At 38.4% G+C, this 18,781-nt stretch overlaps 1 protein-coding gene and 1 pseudogene across 3 annotated transcripts in view; one reads left to right on the top strand and one right to left on the bottom strand.

Annotated features, from left to right (window-relative positions):
- SC5D (sterol-C5-desaturase) overlaps positions 1-11,640 on the top strand; it is a 15,504-nt gene extending 3,864 nt beyond the window's left edge. Inside the window, exons 2-6 of one of the 3 annotated variants that reach the window (XM_037736755.1) lie at positions 1,582-1,661; positions 6,671-6,890; positions 7,649-7,781; positions 9,373-9,473; positions 10,049-11,640. In XM_037736755.1, coding sequence (XP_037592683.1) covers positions 6,681-6,890; positions 7,649-7,781; positions 9,373-9,473; positions 10,049-10,504 — 900 coding nt within the window. In that variant the 5' untranslated portion in view covers positions 1,582-1,661; positions 6,671-6,680 and the 3' untranslated portion in view covers positions 10,505-11,640. The remainder of the gene's footprint in view (positions 1-1,581; positions 1,662-6,670; positions 6,891-7,648; positions 7,782-9,372; positions 9,474-10,048) is intronic. The other 2 variants (XM_037736756.1, XM_017523563.2) reach the window with 2 other exon arrangements.
- A 5,247-nt stretch (positions 11,641-16,887) lies between these two features.
- Positions 16,888-18,446, bottom strand: LOC108300667 (annotated as a pseudogene).
- Positions 18,447-18,781: the final 335 nt, after the last annotated feature.

Genomic DNA, 18,781 nt, shown 5'->3' on the forward strand with positions numbered 1-18,781 from the left:
TGTTTTTACTTGGGAAATCTCTGCTGGCTAGCCTAACAGCCAGTGCCTGAGGTCAGGCTGTCATTTTCTCTGGGTTAGTCTACCACAGGAACAACCAAACTAGTCTCCCTTCTTCTCACTGATAACTCGTATTTCTTTTCTTTCTTTTTTTTTGTAGTGACAGAGTCTTGCTGTGTTGCCCAGGCTGGTCTCGAACTCCTGGCTTCAAGCGGTCCTCCTACCTCAGCCTTCCAAAGCACTGGGATTACAGGCATTAGCCACCTCACCTGGCCCAGTACCCCAGATTTCTAACGCAGTGGTTTTTATGAAATATAAGTCTAATTGTATCTTTTTTTTTCTCCCTAGAAATCTTTAGTGTCTCCCCATAGTGTGTGAAAGAAAGTCCAAATTCCTCAGCAGGATAACAGATCCCTCCATACATAGTCTAACAGCAATCTCCTTTACAAGTCCATTCCCTAACATGTTTTTCCCTCTGCTCCACCCCTATCACCCTAACGCCCAGCAACCATTCCCAGTGAGCCATGAATACACCATGCTCTTCCCTTGCTTTGCAGTTGTGATTTCTCTTTGGAATGGCTATCCCTAACCTTTTCTTTCTGATGATATCCTTCCAAGTCCAAATCTGATGTCATATTCACTAGGAAGCATCTTACCATAAACTGAGATAGTTGTGTTGTCTTTGCTGATTTTATAGAATTTGCATATATATCTGTATTACAGCACATATCATATTTATATAATTGTTTTTGTAATTGCCTTACCTTCAAGACTGATTTAGACTGTGTCTTTTTAATGTTTGTGTGCTCACTACCTAGTATAGTGCTTAACACTTAATAAGTTCTTATTTGAATGAATTAACAGTGGTATATATGATGAGGGATATATGTTGATATCTGGCATTCGGTGCTAATTAAATTTTTATTTCCCTGACAAAGTGAGGAAATGTTTATAATTCATATCATAAATGAAGGACCACCAAACTCCCTAATGTATTAGGAGCTTCTAGAATTTGACTTTTTTAAAGATACTAAAAACCCAGTGGGAAAATGGACAAAAGATAAAAATAGATAAATGCAGGAAAATAATAAATTATTCTAAATATATGGAACGATGCTCAACTTTACTTATAATAAGATACATTCAAATTAAGTATACCCCGAGATAGCCCTTCTTTCCTGATGAATATGTGGACGTTTGATGATATCCCCTGTTAGTAAGATTGTAGAGAAGTAGGTAAAGTACTATCCTACGTCGTTTGAGGACTGCGAAGTAGTTACAACCCTATGGAGAGAAATTTAGGAGTATCTACAAAAGTTATGAGTACATAACTCTTTGGCTCAGCTCTTTTGGGTTTAGAAATCTGCCTAATGCAGGGCTTGTCATTGTAGCATTATTTGTAATAGCAAAACATTGGAACCTATCCACATATCCAGATACGTGTTAAGTAAACACATATGTAACACTGAATTAGTAATTCAGCTGAACTCACACAAAGGGACACAGGTCCATAGTCCCTGGCCACAATTTGGAAGTCTGGAAAGCCCTGAAAAAACAAAAAGTTGTTTTGTTTTTGCTTTTAAGTTCAGTTCTGAAACTCATTTGATGACAAATTCTGACTCCAGCTGACTGGGGCGCCCGTCATGTCTTGGCACACCTACCAGGTATTTCTGGTGTTGTTTATTGTTTTGTTACTTTGGGTTGAACATGGCAGTATGGGAACTACCACCATATGTGACTTAAAGAATAGAAGAACAGATTGTGGATGTTTTATAGTGGTAGTAAGGATTAAGAATTGATGAAAAATAGGAAGATATTGCACAGGACCGAAAATGAAGATTCAAACAATGTTTTGGTTAAGTGGATTTCACGATAGGAAGTAAACAGATGCCGCTGATTTCTTTGTTGATCATGAAAAAAGCTGGCATATATAATGAACTGCTGCTGAAGGATGTATGTTAGTCTTAACAAGGAAGAAATTGAAATTTAGGAAGCAGTGTGGTGAAAAATATCTAAAAGTATGGCCAGAGTCAATTGAAAAGTTCAGTATTTCTAGACAGCTCTTTTATGCATTCTCCTCAGCTGTATGTTATGTTAAAAACTTTTTATCATTTACTTTTCCCTCACTATGACCAGAATACAGTCATTTCCTTTGGGTCTTGCTCTGTTGCCCAAGCTGGAGTGCAGTGGCATGATCATGGCCCACTGCAGCCTTGAACTCCTCAGTTAATTCTCCCACCGTAGCCTTCTGAGGGTAGCTGGGACCACAGGGCTGTGCTACCACGCCTGGCTAATTTTTGTGTATTTTGTAGAAATGGGATTTTACTGTGTTGCTCATGCTGTTCTCCAACTCCTCAGCTCAAGCAATAAACCTGCCTCCCAAGTGCTGGTATTGCAGTCTGAGCTACCATGCCTGGCCAGAATACAACCTTTTTCTCCAAGGAGTGTTACACTCTGGGAAAAATCAAGTGTATTGCTTGCACAGTTAAGGGAGGCCTAGGAATCAAAACTTCTTTTAAGACTTCAGTTTTAAAGATCCTGTTTTCAAAATTACTTAATACTTGAAATGATGTTGATAAATCAGCAATAATAAATGTTTAACATTTTAGCTGACAATGGGGTTTGAAAATGAACCTGTAGAAACTTTGAAGGTTTTTCTGTCACTGAGATGATGATACCTAATCTCCTTAATTATACCATACATTTAATGGCCAAAGCCATAAATATGTCCGGAGAAGCTGATGTTGAAGAAATGCTGGTGGCTGGTGGGCACCTGTAGTCCCAGCTACCCGGGAGACAGAGGCAGGAAAATCACCTGAACCCAGAAGGCAGAGGTTGCAGTGAGCCAAGATCACACCACTACACTTCAGCCTGGGTGGCAGAGTGAGACTCTATCCCACCCCACCCCCCCAAAAAAAAATGGGCTTGGCATGGTGGTGCACACCTGTAGTACCAGCTACTCAGGAGGCTGAGTTGGAAGGATCACTTGAGCCTGGGAGGCAGAGGTCGCAGTGAGCTGAGATCATACCACTGCACTCCAGCCTGATTGACAGAGCAAGACCTTGTCTCTAAATAAATAAATAATTTAAAATACACACACACACACACACACACACACACACACACACACACACACACATATTTGATGTGTTTAAGGACAGGGTGAAGTTTTGACCTTTGCAAAATGTATTCATAGAAATTTTGAATTCCAAAATACATTTGATGCCAAATGTTTTAATTAAGAATGGCAGTAGACCTGTACTATAAAAAAGGAGGAGATGGTGACTTCCAGAATAGCAGAGTAAGAATCTCTGAAAATCTCTTCTTTATAAAAAGCAACAAAACACTGACAGAGGTTGTCAGAATCAACTTTTTTAGAACTCTAGAAATTAAAACTTCACAAGTTAAAGCTTTACAATAATCTTAACAGCCTTTATTTGAGAAAAATGGTTGAATCTTAGTAAGAACAATTAGCTTTGTAGCACTTTTCATCTTTTTCCATCCCCCTTTCCCTAGCTCCATGGTAGCCTTGAAAACTAAGCCTTACAACACAGTCACTATGAAAAACAGCAACCTAGCAACCATGGAAGGTACAGAACAGGTTTGCAGCCCCACCAAAGGCCACAACCCAGAGAATCATCACCACTTGACCTCTCTGGCAGTTCTCAAGGCTTGTGTTTATATGACCTGTCTTAGAGCTTGCTCAATGTTGTCCTGCCCCAGGGTATTTGTCAAGAAGAATGATTATTTAATATAACAGGTCTTAGCGGCGCTGTTATCAGCTGGCATTAACAAAAGCCTGGACAAAAATACTTAAAAGGGGGCACAGAAATGAAATATCCATAGGGGGCTTTGAAAAGCTCTGCTGTTTTCCTGAGAATCTAGAATGATTCCTGTGAGAAGGCTTGTTGCACATACCCAAGAAAGGGGAGAAGGCCCTAATTTCTCTTGTTTGGCTGACCTTGAGGGTTTATGCAAACAGAAAGTTCAGGCCAGTCAGAGTTTTAGACTGGCGACAGAAGTATTGAAAGCATGGCCCAACACAGCATCTTGGCAAATGCTGGGGGACTTACTGGTTCAAGGCATTTAAGAAAATCCCTCCAGTTATTAGTAAGAGACTTGTAGCTGGACACAACAAAGAAAACAGGTATATAATTAGTCCAGAGAGTCACTTAAGGCACAGCAACAACAGCAACTTAAAGCCCTGGGGCAGGGTGGGCGGTGGTGCATACAATCTGATTTCCAGAGTTACCCCATCATATTACTTAAAGTGTTCCATTTTCCACAAAATGTTACAAAACACACAAACAGAAAAGTATGGCTTATACACACAAAAAGACAGTCAGTACAAACTATCTCAGAAAGCCCATATGTTGGACTTACAGGCAAACACTCAAGATCAGCTGCTACAAATATGTTATAAAAGAACTAAGGAACATCATGTTTAAGTAACAAATAGTAAGGAATACCATGTTTAAATAACAAATAATAAGAAACACCATGCTTAAATAATAAAAAGAACATATTAGAACAATTTCTCCCCAAGTAGAGAATATCAATAAAATGCTAAAACTTATTTTAAAAAGAACCAAACGAAAACACAGGATTTGAAAAATACAGTGATTGAAACAAACTGTCTTGCTTAACAGCAGAGTTGAGCCAACAGAACACAGAGGCTGAGGATAGGTCAATTGAGATTATACAGCTGGGAAGAGAAAGAAAATGAAGAAATACGAACAGAGACTTGGGGGAACACCATCACACATTTCAACATAAACATAATGAGAGTCCCAAAAGGAGAAGAGAGAAATGCATAGAAAGTTTAAGAAAGAGTGGCCCCAGAATTACCATATTTGATGAAAAACTTTACACATCCAAGAAGCTCAACAGTGTAGTGTTGGGGTTTCTTTTCGGGGTGCTGAAAATGTTCTGAAACTTGATAGTGGTAATGATTGCATAGCTCTGAGAATACGCTAAAAAACTAGTGAATCATATACTTTAAAATAGCAAATTTTATGGTGTGTGAATTGTATCTCAATAAACCTGTTTCATTAAAAATAAAGAAAAGGGGGAGCATGATCTTTATGTAGAGATGGAAAGATCTCCAAGATATATATTCAGTTTAAAAACAGGAACTTCACAGTATATTTAATGTGCCACATTTTGTAAGGAAGGAGAGAAAAAATTGTAGTTCTTCCATCTCACATTAACAAACACTGTAAGGATTCTCAGGAAATGGATAGATATGGTCACCCAGAGAAGTGGAAGTAAAATGATGATGTGGTTTACCATGACATGGATGGAAGCAAGACTTCACTGTATATCTTTTCCTATTGGTTTCTCATTTTGAAGTATGCGTGTATTATTTTTTAAGAAACGTTCTTAAATCCCTGTGGGGATTTAGTGGAGAAATCTCATAGGGAATCTAGTGGAGTGGAGGAAATAGGCTACAAAGAAGTAAGGAAGTATTTTCAGAATTTTCCTTACCTATGGGCTGTTTTATTTCATCAATTGATCTTTATTAACTCGGCCCAGTATGTAGGAGATTTATCTACATACTGGCCATTTGAACACTTGAAATCTATTGTGGGTAGGCAATTTGCTGATTGGCTTCTTGTTCCGAAGTTTCAGTTCTTAGTGAGAGATGTTTTCAATTCTGAGCACATTTTCTTGTGCGAACAATGCGATGAGTAATGAGCAGATCATAAATGATAGATTCCATAGTCAGATCACAAAAGCTGACCATAATATCACCAAATTGTATTGTAACAGGACCAAGAGTATAGAGTGGACTTAAATATTTTCTGAATTGTTTAAAGTTTTTTAGAGTTTAAGCATCTGAAACAGGTGTTGGCAAACTATCTGTCAATGACTGGGTAAATGCCTTTGGTTCTGCAGGCCATACTGTCTCTGTTCCAGTGATACAAGCCCGCCTTTGTAGTAGAAAAGCAGCCATGGGCAATATATAAACATCTGGGTATAGCTGTGCTCTATAAAGATTTTTACAAAACGGCCTCTGAGTTTGGCCCATGGGCTGCAATTTACCAACTTCTGATCAGGAATATTATTAGAGGGAGAGAAGTAAATGTATTCTAGTTCTTAACACCAATAATACATCTTCCTTTGTTCTATCTATTGGAGTGTCAGAAGAACAGATAGTCCCAATTCTATGGTTGTGGTGGCAGCATGGATATCTTTTAGGGAATTTATCTTAGGTGTCAGCACTGAAGCAAAAATCTCTGAAGTATGAGTACTTGAAGGAGAGAGATGCCGCTGAAACTTGTAGCTGAAAGAGGAGACTGTTTGAGTACTTAGTCCCTGGCACTCCCACCTTTACTACTTGTCATGCTGCCATAGGACGCAGTAGGGAAGGATACTGAAATGGAATTCGATCTGGGCTTGTGCCACTTAGCAGCTTGGTGACCTTTCCTTGGCCTCAGTTTCTCCAACTGAACTTTAGTATCCCCATACATAATGTGAAGAGATGAGACTAGAGATGATATCGAAGATCCCTTCTGACTCTAAAGATGGCATTTAGGGGATTCTGATAGCAGCAGATATACTACATGTGATTGTTTTTAAATCAGGAACTTCAGAAACAGGATTTCTGAAAAGTGTTTGCTTGGAAAAATGTAGACATTGTAAGTAATTGTCACACATGCTTATCTTTTAGGGGCTAAGCGATGGACCTTGTACTCAGTGTTGCAGATTATTATTTTTTTACACCGTACATATATCCAGCTACATGGCCAGAAGATGACATCCTCCGACAAGCTATTAGTCTTCTGATTATAGCAAACGTTGGTGCTTACATCCTTTATTTCTTCTGTGCAACATTGAGCTATTATTTTGTCTTTGATCATGCATTAATGAAACATCCACAATTTTTAAAGGTACAAAATTTTTAACCAATCTTCTAACTATTATTACAGTAAAAATAACAATATGATATATTTCTGAGATTTTTAGATTACGCAGATTATTGTAACCATTAAATAAAATTTTGGAAACTAGCCACAAATGGGTTAGACATTATCATGAGGATTAATCCCATCTCTCCTTCCATTAATTTAAACAAATCTAACGTTTTAATAAAACTATAAGTGTAGTATCTTATCTTGCTAGATGCATATTGGAGCATTTCTATACTGATATTAATGAATAAATAAATGCATACATTTAAATAATTATTTTAATACATGACTTTCACAAACTGAAATATTTTTTACCATGTTTTGTTTTTTGGCTAGATAGGGGATTCAAATTCAATAGTTTTAAAGTTGTTTATAATCATTTTTAAATTTCAGTTATTTGTACTTGTCAGTGACTCCAGGAACTGAACAGTAAAAAGAAAAAACAGAGAGGATTGGGGATGGAAGTTAATTAGGAAAGAAATGGAGTTTAGAATACAGATTTTATGGGAAGGAAAAAAAGGTTTCATAATTTTAAAAACGTATTGCATTTGCTCAGTACAAAAGGAATGATTTTCTTACATACCAATTTTCATGTATTTAAAATTTTAAGAGAAATAGTTTGGAGGTAAGCCCCTTCATGTAAAAGAGATTTTAAAAATCCAGTCCAGAACAGTTCTATGCTAGTTTTGTTTAACATAGATTTTGTGATTTTTAAATATTGGAAATTTCACTTTCAGAATCAAGTCCGTCGAGAGATTAAGTTTACTGTCCAGGCATTGCCATGGATAAGTATACCTACCGTTTTACTGTTCCTGCTGGAGATAAGAGGTTACAGCAAATTACATGATGACCTAGGAGAGTTTCCATATGGTAAGTAGATAATATGAGTATCAGGAAGAGAGTAGTCTAAGCACAGGTTAGTTTCCTTAAAAAAATAAATCTGCCTCTTTTTTTTTCATCTTTTAAAATAATTACAAACTATTCTGTTGTTTTTAATGTTCTATTTTCATGTGTTCATGTCTTGCCACGTGTGCATTTCTTTACTTTTTTCTATTAATTTTAAAGTCTGTTGTAGATGAGATTGGGTCTGGTGGAAGATTGGAGTGTTTAGAGATGGGTGCTTGCATTTGTTTTCTATTAGTTATTCAACTTCTTAAAAAATAACTCGAGTAGTCTATGATAATTGCTGAAAGTTAGAAAATACAGATGTTTAAAATCCATTATTCTGCGTCTTAGAAACTGTAACTCTTTTGGCATATGTCCACCTGCTTTTCTGTGCCTATATACTTCATTGCTTACATTTCACAGATGAAGTCCTGAGGTGCATAGTGATTTGGACTCTAATTTTTTTTTTCGCTTAGCAACTTATATGGTTGTATTTTCATGTCAATAAATATTGAGATTATGTAATATATTAGTCATAGTATTGTATGGATATTCATAAGTTATGGAAATGATACCTAATTGTTAGACCTTCAGATCATTACTCTTTTTTGTATTATAAACTGTCCTGCAGTGACTAAACTTTTATGAAATTTTGAAAGTTTTTCAACATACATTTCTAGGATCTAGTATGTATAAAGCAAGAATCACAGTATTTATTGAAGGCTGATATGTGTCGGTGACAGTTCTCAGCTCTTCACAAATACCAATCCATTTTTTTTTCTTACAATGCTATGAGATAGATACTATCACTATGCTCCTTTTATAGATGAGTTAATGAGGTTTGAAGTTTCAGTAACAAATAGGTAGCAGATCCGAGACTTGAACTCAGGCTTGCTGGCACCAGCATGCCTGCTCATTAAGTCATAAGTTACTTATTTAGAAGAGGGAACAAAAAATTATATACTAGGGTAATGAATTGGCTGAGCTTTGAAAAATGGATATGATTATGAGTAAAAATAAAGGGAGGGGGGTATATTAGGTTCTTGGACCCCTGTGAGGAAAGATACAGAGGTAAGACTTCCAAGACGTTGAGAGGACATTGAGTAAACCTGTCCGGTTAGAGCAGAAATACAGGAATGATGAGGCTGGAAAGATCCGCAAGGGTTTGAGTATGGAATAAATGCTAAATTTAAAGTATTTCGTGGAAAGTACATTTTAAGCAGGGAGATAATGTGTAAAGATAGGTTTTAGGAAGATTAATATGAAGGAAGTGATTATTCTCAGAGATTTAGATATAAAGATGTCTTAGGAATATCCTGTCTCATATATCTTTATAGTTTAATTAAGAAGTACTTTAGGTAGAAAATTTCAAGTACTTATGAGAGGGAAATGAGGAAATGACTGGATTCTAGGAAGTCAGGAGAGCTTAGTTTATAATATATTGAATTAGCCAAAACAGATCGCTGATAGTGTTTGAGGCTAGGATCCCATTTTGCACTTAGATGGACATGTGAAAAGTGAACTCTAATCCTAGGAGCTGAGTTTTGATTCTTCTGTTTCCCATTTTCTTATCTAGGATTGCTTGAACTCGTTGTTAGTATAATATCTTTCCTGTTTTTCACTGACATGTTCATCTACTGGATTCACAGAGGCCTTCATCATAGACTGGTATATAAGGTAAAGTCACTTGTGGGAAAAAGAGAAAAAAAGTTACACATTTCAGCAATGTATGTTTATAAATTCTGTTCTCTGTTTCCAAGAATTTTTCTCTAACCATATTAAATGTCTAGCCATAATTATAACACTTACAGGGTGCAGTTTGTTCATATTCTTCTTTATGGATCTAAGGGGCTGTCTTAAAACTCTTCTGTTCTGGCAATAGGTACACATGGACTCACAGAGTGGAATAATAGACATTAGAGACTCCAGAAGATGGGAGGATGGGAGAGGAATGAGGGATGAGACACTCCCTATTGGGTACAGTGTGTATTGTTTAAGTGTTCAGGTGCTGGGTACACTAAAAGCCCAGACTTCACCACTATGCAGTATATCCATGGAACACCGCTGCACTTGTACCCATAAATCCGAACAAAATTGTACTGTTTTAGGGCAAAGAAGAAGGGCATTTTATAAAATAATTCTGCTGATTTCTACAGGACTTTTTAGTTAGGTTGTTTCCACAACATGAGTATGAGAAGCTAGGTTGAATGTTGTAAAGTTTGTGGTGCTAATTGTGTCCTTTTCTTCTGTAGCGCCTCCATAAACCTCATCATGTTTGGAAGATTCCTACCCCATTTGCAAGTCACGCTTTTCACCCTGTCGATGGCTTTCTTCAGAGTCTACCTTACCATGTATACCCTTTTATCTTTCCATTACACAAGGTGGCTTATTTAAGTCTGTACATCTTGGTTAATATCTGGTCAATTTCCATTCATGATGGTGATTTTCGTGTCCCCCAAATCTTACAGCCGTTTATTAATGGCTCAGCTCATCATACAGACCACCATATGTTCTTTGACTATAATTATGGACAGTATTTTACTTTGTGGGATAGGATTGGAGGCTCATTCAAAAATCCTTCCTCCTTTGAGGGGAAGGGACCACTCAGTTATGTGAAGAACATGACAGAAGGAAAGTGCAGCAGCCATGCAGGAAATGGTTATAAGAGTGAAAAATTATTCAATGGAGAGTTTACGAAGACTGAGTAGATTATTGCCCGATTATTCTTAAGTAAGGACGAAGAAGGGAATATAATATTTCTTTTTGTTTTAATAAGGAAAAAGTAATCTACATACATCCAGGATACATAGTAAGTCAATGGTATCATTTGGAAATCAGCATTGTGGGCACTGCTGAGGAATGATCATAAGCGTAGGTCAGGAGAAGATGCTGTGACCACCAGGATTTTAATCTCAGGCTTAAAATGCCACATGTTGTCCAGGGGACAACTTATGTCTTTCTAGCAGCAGATCTGTAGTTTGTATAGTCTCAGCAACAATTTTAAATAAGATAGAGAATAAATTATTGGGGGGACTAGGCTATATCCATTTGCCTTAATCCACTCATTTTTGTTAAGAATCATTGTGCTTAATAATGCCGAGACTAAGCACCATTCAAGAAATACTAATATAAAGACTGTTTCTTGTTTCAGGACAGGTTAATTCTTCAATGTTGGTATGAGAACGATGACTTGTAGTACTTTATTCAAGTCAAAACATTAGTGTGGAAAAAAAAATTCTGATACATTAGAGGCTATGTAAATGAGCTAATTGATGGCAGGTATAATAAGACTATCGTCTTCCTATACATAGGAGGCTCATTTTCTGGGCACACTGTCCCCTATTACAGTTTACTGATGAATAAATAAATTGGAATTTAATAATACCGATACCACTATGATTGAATCCAGATCTGGGATTATGTAACTAAACATTGTGATGGTTATTATTTAAAACCATTATTTAATAAGAGTAAAAATATGTGAATCTGGATGTATTTAGAAAGAGAAATTTGATGCCCAAATAATATATTAGGCACTACTGATTGTTTAAATTGACGCACTGCACTTTTGATATTTCAAAGTTACAAACCTGTGATTTTTTTTTTGTAAAAGGAAATAATTGCCAAATACTTAGGCCCATTGCTGATGATTAGTTTTAAAATCGTATTCCTCCTCTTCTCCCCTCACTTTTTCCTACTTCCTGTGAAAAAAAGATTTAACAAATACTTTCATAAGGAAATGTGTGTTGTAACATAAATATATTGCAAAAACATAGTTTGTAAAGGCATTCTATAAGCTATTTATGTAAAATCAATAAAAGTTGATCATTGTAATTAAACTGTATCAGTTAATATTATAACAGCACAAAGTATTCTTTGTACAGATTTTGTGCCAATTCGAAGCCACAGAAATGATGTGGATTGTTAAATGTGTTTCAGAACGTCCCCAGATACTCAGTGTCAAGGGAAGAAAAATCCGAGTACCACATTCAGTTTATATTTCACATTTTAACTAGATTTGAGTGTTTTAGCAAGAAACCAGTCGTAAAATGTAGTGTCTGGGGTCCAGAAGAAAATGTCTTTAATCTTTGAGTTATCATCACAGTGTCGTCTTATTTAGATGTATCAATTAGTATTTTGTAATGGGCAAGTGTCGTTTAGTGCTTTTCACTAATCCTGCCCGCTCCCAGTGCTCCACCTTGCCCAAGAAAAGGAAATTAAGGAAAAGTAAACTTTGTTTCCTAATATAAGGGTAGCTAATGTTTATTGAGCTTGTCCTCGTTGCCAGGAGACTGGGACCCAAAGAAGTTAAGTAACTCTTCCAAGGTTTGTTTCTCTCTCATATTAATGTCCCATGTGGATATTTGTGGCCAGTGGACAGCTTTCCACCTAGTCATTCTGCGAGCCAGGCTCCTTTCTCTTGGGGCTCTGCCTTTCTCTCTGTCCATAGAGACCTCTTTGTTGAAGGAGCACATTGGGAAAGAAGGAAAAGTCTGTGTGGAAAATGTTTATGGGTCAGGCCTGGAAGTGGTGCATATCTCTTCTGCCCATGTTCCTTTGGACAGAGCTCGGTCATATGGCCAACCTAGAGAGATTTTGGAAAATGTGCCCAGCTGTGTGCCTGGAAAGAAGGGGTCATCATTTTCTTGAGCAGCTAGCCAGTTTGCCATATTTGTGTTATTTATTCCCCTCTTCTTGATGTTGAAGTGGTAAATAAGCCATAAAGTATTTCAAGTTATCCACACACTAATTGTCTTAGTGTCTTTAATTCAATAACTCCAATATGAATGTTAAAGTTTCTTCTAGATTCTTATTCCTGTATAGCTAATAGAGAAGAAAGAACAGCTTCCTATGAGGAAGACAGAGGCTTCCTTATAGGTGTTAGGAATAATCAAACTTGCCTCTGCCCTTTCACCCATGTCAAATTCTGGGCTTTTAAAGGAGTGTTATGTAAATAGTCCTAACATTTTAATATACACTACCACCACATTCTCCTATTTTCTATTAGAGGAAGTCAGAGAATATTCATGGGAGTGAGGACCAAAATTACCTTCTACAGGTGACTTTGAAACCTTTTATAGTTACAGGACAGAAAGTGAAAATCAAGGTTATGTTTTCTACTTCTGTGGTAGAAATTGAGAAGTGGGTGGATATGGTTCGAGAAGACCTTTCAGAAACCTAGAGACTGAGCCTTTGTCTTCCTTCCTGTCTCTGCATTACTGAGTGTGGATTTCCTCATTCCCCTGTATCATGTTTTCTTCCCATCTTCTAAAAGCTGGGGACAGATTTGGAAGAGAATTACAAGTCCAGTTTTTTGATACATGGAGTTTACAGTGCAGGCAGGTGATTTATATAGAAAGGGGGTCTGGGAAAAAGATGGAAACCAGGGAGACAACTGAGAGCAAAGGTATTTGGGATGAGCCCAAATAGAAGAGAAGTTTGAAATCATGAGATTGCCACACAGAGCATGAAAAAAAAAAGATATTCAAAGACACTTACTAACTTGAGGGGTGCAACGGTCTGAATATCTCCTCCAGAATTCATATGTTGAAATTTATTCGCCAGTGAAATAGCCTTTAGAGGTGGGGCCTTGAGGGAGTGATTAAGTCATGAGGGCTCTGGGATTAATTTAAAAAGATGTGTGAGGCAGCTGTTCAGCCCTTTTGTCTCTTCTAACGTGTGAGGACCCAGCAACAGGGCACCACTTGGAAGCAGAGACTGGGGACTCAGCAGACACCAAACCCACTGGTGCTTAGCCTTGACTTCTCAGCCTCCAGAGCTGTAAGAAAATAAATTTCTATTATTTATAAATTACCTAGTTGAAGATACTTTGTTAAAGCAGTACAAATGGAATAAGACAAGGGGGAAGAAACTTCCATTCCTGATCTTCCCAACTTCTTCAAATTCATAGCACTTGAATGACAGTCTTATTTCAGCACTTACCACTATCACCTATTATTTTTATGTGTGCCTTGTCTATTCTAGATGCCAGATTCCTTGGAAGTAGAGATTGTATCTGAATTATCGTTGTATTAAATCACTTATCCTTAAAAAATGCCCAAGATGTAGTTAAGGTTCAATAAATACTTTGTTGAATTTATTGATAAAACGGCAGAAATGTCATTCTCTTCAATATATATTTAAAACAATTTTTTTCTCATTTACTCATTAGCTAACATCTGCTAAGTGCCTTGGAGGGGTCAAAAGGGGAAGTAACAAGAAATCAAAGATGGTCCCTACATCAAGGATACACTCTTTTTTTGTCCCTCAAAGTCATAACCCTTTGGAAACAAAACCCACCATATTCCAGATTTTGACCACAGATGAACCAGTAATATAAGAACTGGTTAGAGGGTTGAATGAATCTGTATACTCGGCACTTAACGCAGTACTCTGGGTAAAAGGAAAAAGATCCTCAAAGATATTAGTTGGTTACATCAAGAAAGGGCAAACTAGGAGTTTCATCTATAACTTCACCTCAGAGGAACAAGAGCTTTGGAGTTAAATAGGGCTCTGCCACTTGCAAATTGCATGATCATGGTTTCTCCATCTGTAAAATGATTGAAACACTGCCTATCTAGTAAGATTAAATAAGTTAGAAGCATCCAGTTAAATGTTAACTGAAGCTACTCTTCACGTAAATTGTGCTTAATGCTTTTTCTTTCTAGATTCCATGATTATTATCATTATACCTCGATAGGCCCTCAATAGAAATCAGTTGCAGGGGCAAAAGCCTAGATATTTTCACCTTAAAATAGGAGGGTGCAAGACATTGAGGTGGAATAGAGATAGAGGTACAGAGAAAACTCATATGAGTAAAACTGACATTGTTAACATTATTTACTGTAAGTTATCTTTGTAAGAGCGGTAAAATACATACATTATTTGTTGTTACATAATTTCATTTAAAAAAACACTTCACTTTGTGTGTTTTTGTATTGCTATAAACCATAAGGCCAGTCTACAAGGTTTGTAGATGAAATAGAAAAAACATACCTTCCTTGAAAAGCAGAATAAATTTCTTAAGAAAGGCAGCAAGTGTTTGAACCATGAGTCAACAAGCTTTACTGTCAAAGCCGGCTTTTGGTATGGAAAGAAAAATACTTATAAATACTTCTTTTAATATTTGCTTTATTAAAATACGTTTAAAATAAAACTTTTTTTAAATCTCTAAGCTTAACTTGGAGATCTTGTAAGTACTGTAAATTTGTTAAAAATGAGAAATTATATTCCAATTTCTTTAACAATTTGTAAGTTCCAATTATCCTGAACATTTAATACCCTTACATATTTTCTGAATCACATTTTCTTAAACATTTGATAAAAGACTTAATATTTTGATCCAACTACCAAAAAGGCAGACTTGTGTACTTGACAGATTTTTCTAAACACTTGACAACTCACGATTCTAACATAAACACAAAATAGCATATCAAAAATTAATCACTCAATTTAAAAGCGTTTATACCATAGGCTTTTATTCATTTCTTGAATAGTTTTATTACCGCTTCCTCTTTTAGGCTTCAATGAGCTATAATTGCACCACTGCACTCCATGCTGTGTGACAGAACAAGACCCTATCTCTAAAAATAAATAAATATATATATATGTATCTTCCTCTATTATACTTTAACTCATTAAGCCATTTTATTTAGATGGAAACTTGGCCCCCTGACATGTACTATCAAACAAATAGAAACCTAGAAATTTACTGCACATTCAAATATTAAAACAGACACTGGTGTGGTGACTTTTGTCTGTCCTGTCCCTTCATTGGGACTTTTTTCTTTCTGATCAACCTAATGAATATAATTTACATACAATTAAGTGTAGCCATTTTTAATGTAGAATTCAATGAGCTTTGATGAATGCGTACACCCAGGTAACCACCACCCCCAATCAAGATAAATAACATTTTCTTGCCAGAATAAATTTCCTTTCCCTTTGCAGTTATTCTCCCCAGCCCTAGGTCACCACTGATCCACCTTCTGTTACAGGAAAGGTTATTTTCTTCCCTGTTTCAGAATTTCATGTAAATTAGACAGTATGTACTCTTGTGTTTAGTTTCTTTAGCTTAACGTTTTTAGAGATACAGGCTGTTGCCTATGTCTGTAGTTGTTTTGTTTTTATTGCTGAATAGTAGTTCATTGTAGTATACCACAATCTGTTTATATATTTACTGATGGATATTTGTGTTATTTCCAGTGTGGGATTATTATGAATAAAGTTGCTACAAACATTTGTGTGCAAGTCTTTGTGTGGTTATATGTTATTATTTCTCCTTGGTAAATATCTGTTGGATTTGCTGGGTCATAGAGAAGAGATATATATGTATGTGTTTAATTTTATGAAACACTATGAAACTATTTTCCAAATTAGTTGTACCATTTTACCTTCCTGTTACCAATGATGAGAATTCCATTTTTCCCACATGTTCACTAACGGTACTGTCAGCCTTGTTTGTAACCATTCTAGTGGGTGTGAAGTAGTGTCCCACTATGGCTTAATTTGCATTTTTCTGTGACTAATGATGTTAAGCACTTTTTCTCCTGCTTTTTTTTTTCTTTTTAAAACTTTTGTATCTTTTGTAAAGTATTTGTTCAAGTCTTTGGCCATTTTAAAAACTAGGTTGTTTTTGTGTTACTGATTTATAAGATTCTTTATATATTGACACAAATTCTTTGTTATGTGTATGTGTTACCGAGATGTATATACTCCAATTTAGCTGGTCTTTTCGTTTCCTTACTATCTTTTTGATAAGGAAAAAATGTTTAAATTTTATTCATACCAGTTTATCAATTTTTATCTTTCATAGCTATTGGATTTTTTGTTCCACCTAAGGAGTCTTTGCCAATCCAAAAGCAAGCCTGGAATTTCTTTTGTGGGAAGGTTTTTGATGAGTTCAAATTCTTAGAAGATAAAGACATCATGTTTTCGTCTCTTCCTCTGTTAATTTTGATACACTGTTTTTCAAGAAATTTGTTTACTTCATTTAAGTCATAACATTTGTTGCCATAAAGCTGTAACATTCCCCCCCCCCTTTTTTTTTCTGCTGGCAACTCAGTCTTCATTGATAGTTTCATTTTTGGGGTGACCAGTGCTAAGAGGTGGAAGGTGGGGGGCACCTTTATGTGTGTCAGGGACCCCAGAGCACCCCCTCAGGAGAGAATAAATCCAATTAAGAACTTACATGGTGGTGGGGATGGGAAGAAGAAGGGATACAGTATGTACAGAGGCCTAAGGGGATGCTGGAGGGCCTTCAGCAACAGGGCAAAAGGGCATGGAGGTGCTGAAGAGGAAGTCCGGCAGAGTCAGCCACTGATCTGGACCCCGCCAGCCTCGGCCAGAGGGTAGGCCTCAGTGGCTTCCACCAGGGGCAGCGCCTCCACCAGGGGCAGCGCCTCCACGGCAGTCTCCATCACGGCCAGGCCAACAGCAGCCTCCGCCCCTGCCAGCTGCTGCCGCACAGCTGCCTGATGCTGCTGCTGATGGGTCTTGCGGTACTTCCAGAGGTGGGAGAAGGAGCAGTAGCTCTTGCCAAGGTCAGGGCAGGAGTAGGGTGGCTCACCCATGTGCATGCAGCAATGTTCTGCCAGGCGCATGGAGATGGCAAAGGCCTTGCCTCACACTTCACGGGCAAAGGACCGCTCACCTGTGTGCCGGAGCGGTGGTGGGAACGCTTTGCCACAGTCTGGACAGGGCTACGGCCGCTCACCTGTGTGGATGCGCCTGTGCACCTGCAGTGACGTCTCTGTGCTGAACAGCTTCTTGCACTCGCTGCACTCTAGACCCCGGCGGCGGGCAGGGGCCGCAGGGGATGCCGTAGCAGTAACTCCAAGGGTTGCTGGAGAAGCAACGGGCACGAGTGGCCCGTGGGGCTCAAGGGGCAGGGGGCTCCTTAGCCGGGACCTCTCCAGGCCCGGCAGCCGCATGGGCCGCCTCGTGTGCCTGCAGCCGAGCAGCTGGGCCCACTTTCTTGCCACAGGTGTCACACTCAAAGCGCCGTGGGGCCTGGGCAGCAGCAGCTGCTCAGCGGTGCTCCTGGAGCCGCAGTGAGGAGGGGAAGGCAACCCCCAAGGATGGGCAGCGGTGGGGCTGGCGCCCGGCATGGACCACGAACTGGTGCACCTCCAGCAGCCGGCGCAGTAAGAAGGAGCGGGGGCACTCGCGACACTTACAGGGGTATTCACCCGCGTGATGGTAGCGGTGCATCAGCAGGTGGTAAGGGCGGTGAAAACGCACCCCACGTTCCTGGCAGCGGTAGGAGAGGTGCTGGGCATGCACCAAGCGGTGCTGCCTCACGTGGAGCTTTGCGAGAAAGCCTTGCCACAATCCCCAAGCCGGCAGGGCCGCTCTTCTGTGTGTGTGAGCCGGTGGTGGGCCAGGTTGGCAGGCGAGTTGAAGGGCTTGGAGCAGTCAGGGCAAGGGAAGGGCTGCTCCTCTGCGTGCATACGTGAGACTTCTTAAACATCTTGCCACAAATGCTTTATTTATGGTGCCGCTCCAGCCAGTGCACAAAACGTTGGTGTCGGGTCCTCTGCAAGGCCATTTATTTATTTATTTATTTATTTATTTATTTATTATTAAAGATGGGGTTTCACCATGATGGCCAGGCTGGTCTTGAACTCCTGACCTCAGGTGATTCACCCACCTGGGCCTCCCAAAGTGCTAGGATTACAGGTGTGAGCCACCGTGCCCAGCCTGGCCTTTTAATACCTATAGGATCTGTAGTTATATTTCCTGTTAAACTCCTGATATTGATGATCTGTGTTTGCTCCTTTATTAGTCTGAGATAAAATTAATTTTACTTATTTTATTTACTTATTTAGAGACAGGATCTCACTCTGCCAACCAGACTGGAGTACAGGGGTTTGATCACAGCTCATTACAGCATTAACCTCCCAGGCTCAAATAATCCTCCTGCCTCAGCCTCCCAAGTAGCTGGGACTACAGGCACCTGCCACCACACCTGGCTTTTTTTTTTT

Source organism: Cebus imitator, unplaced genomic scaffold (genome assembly GCF_001604975.1).
Source record: "Cebus imitator isolate Cc_AM_T3 unplaced genomic scaffold, Cebus_imitator-1.0 Scaffold28, whole genome shotgun sequence".
NCBI lineage: Eukaryota > Metazoa > Chordata > Mammalia > Primates > Cebidae > Cebus > Cebus imitator.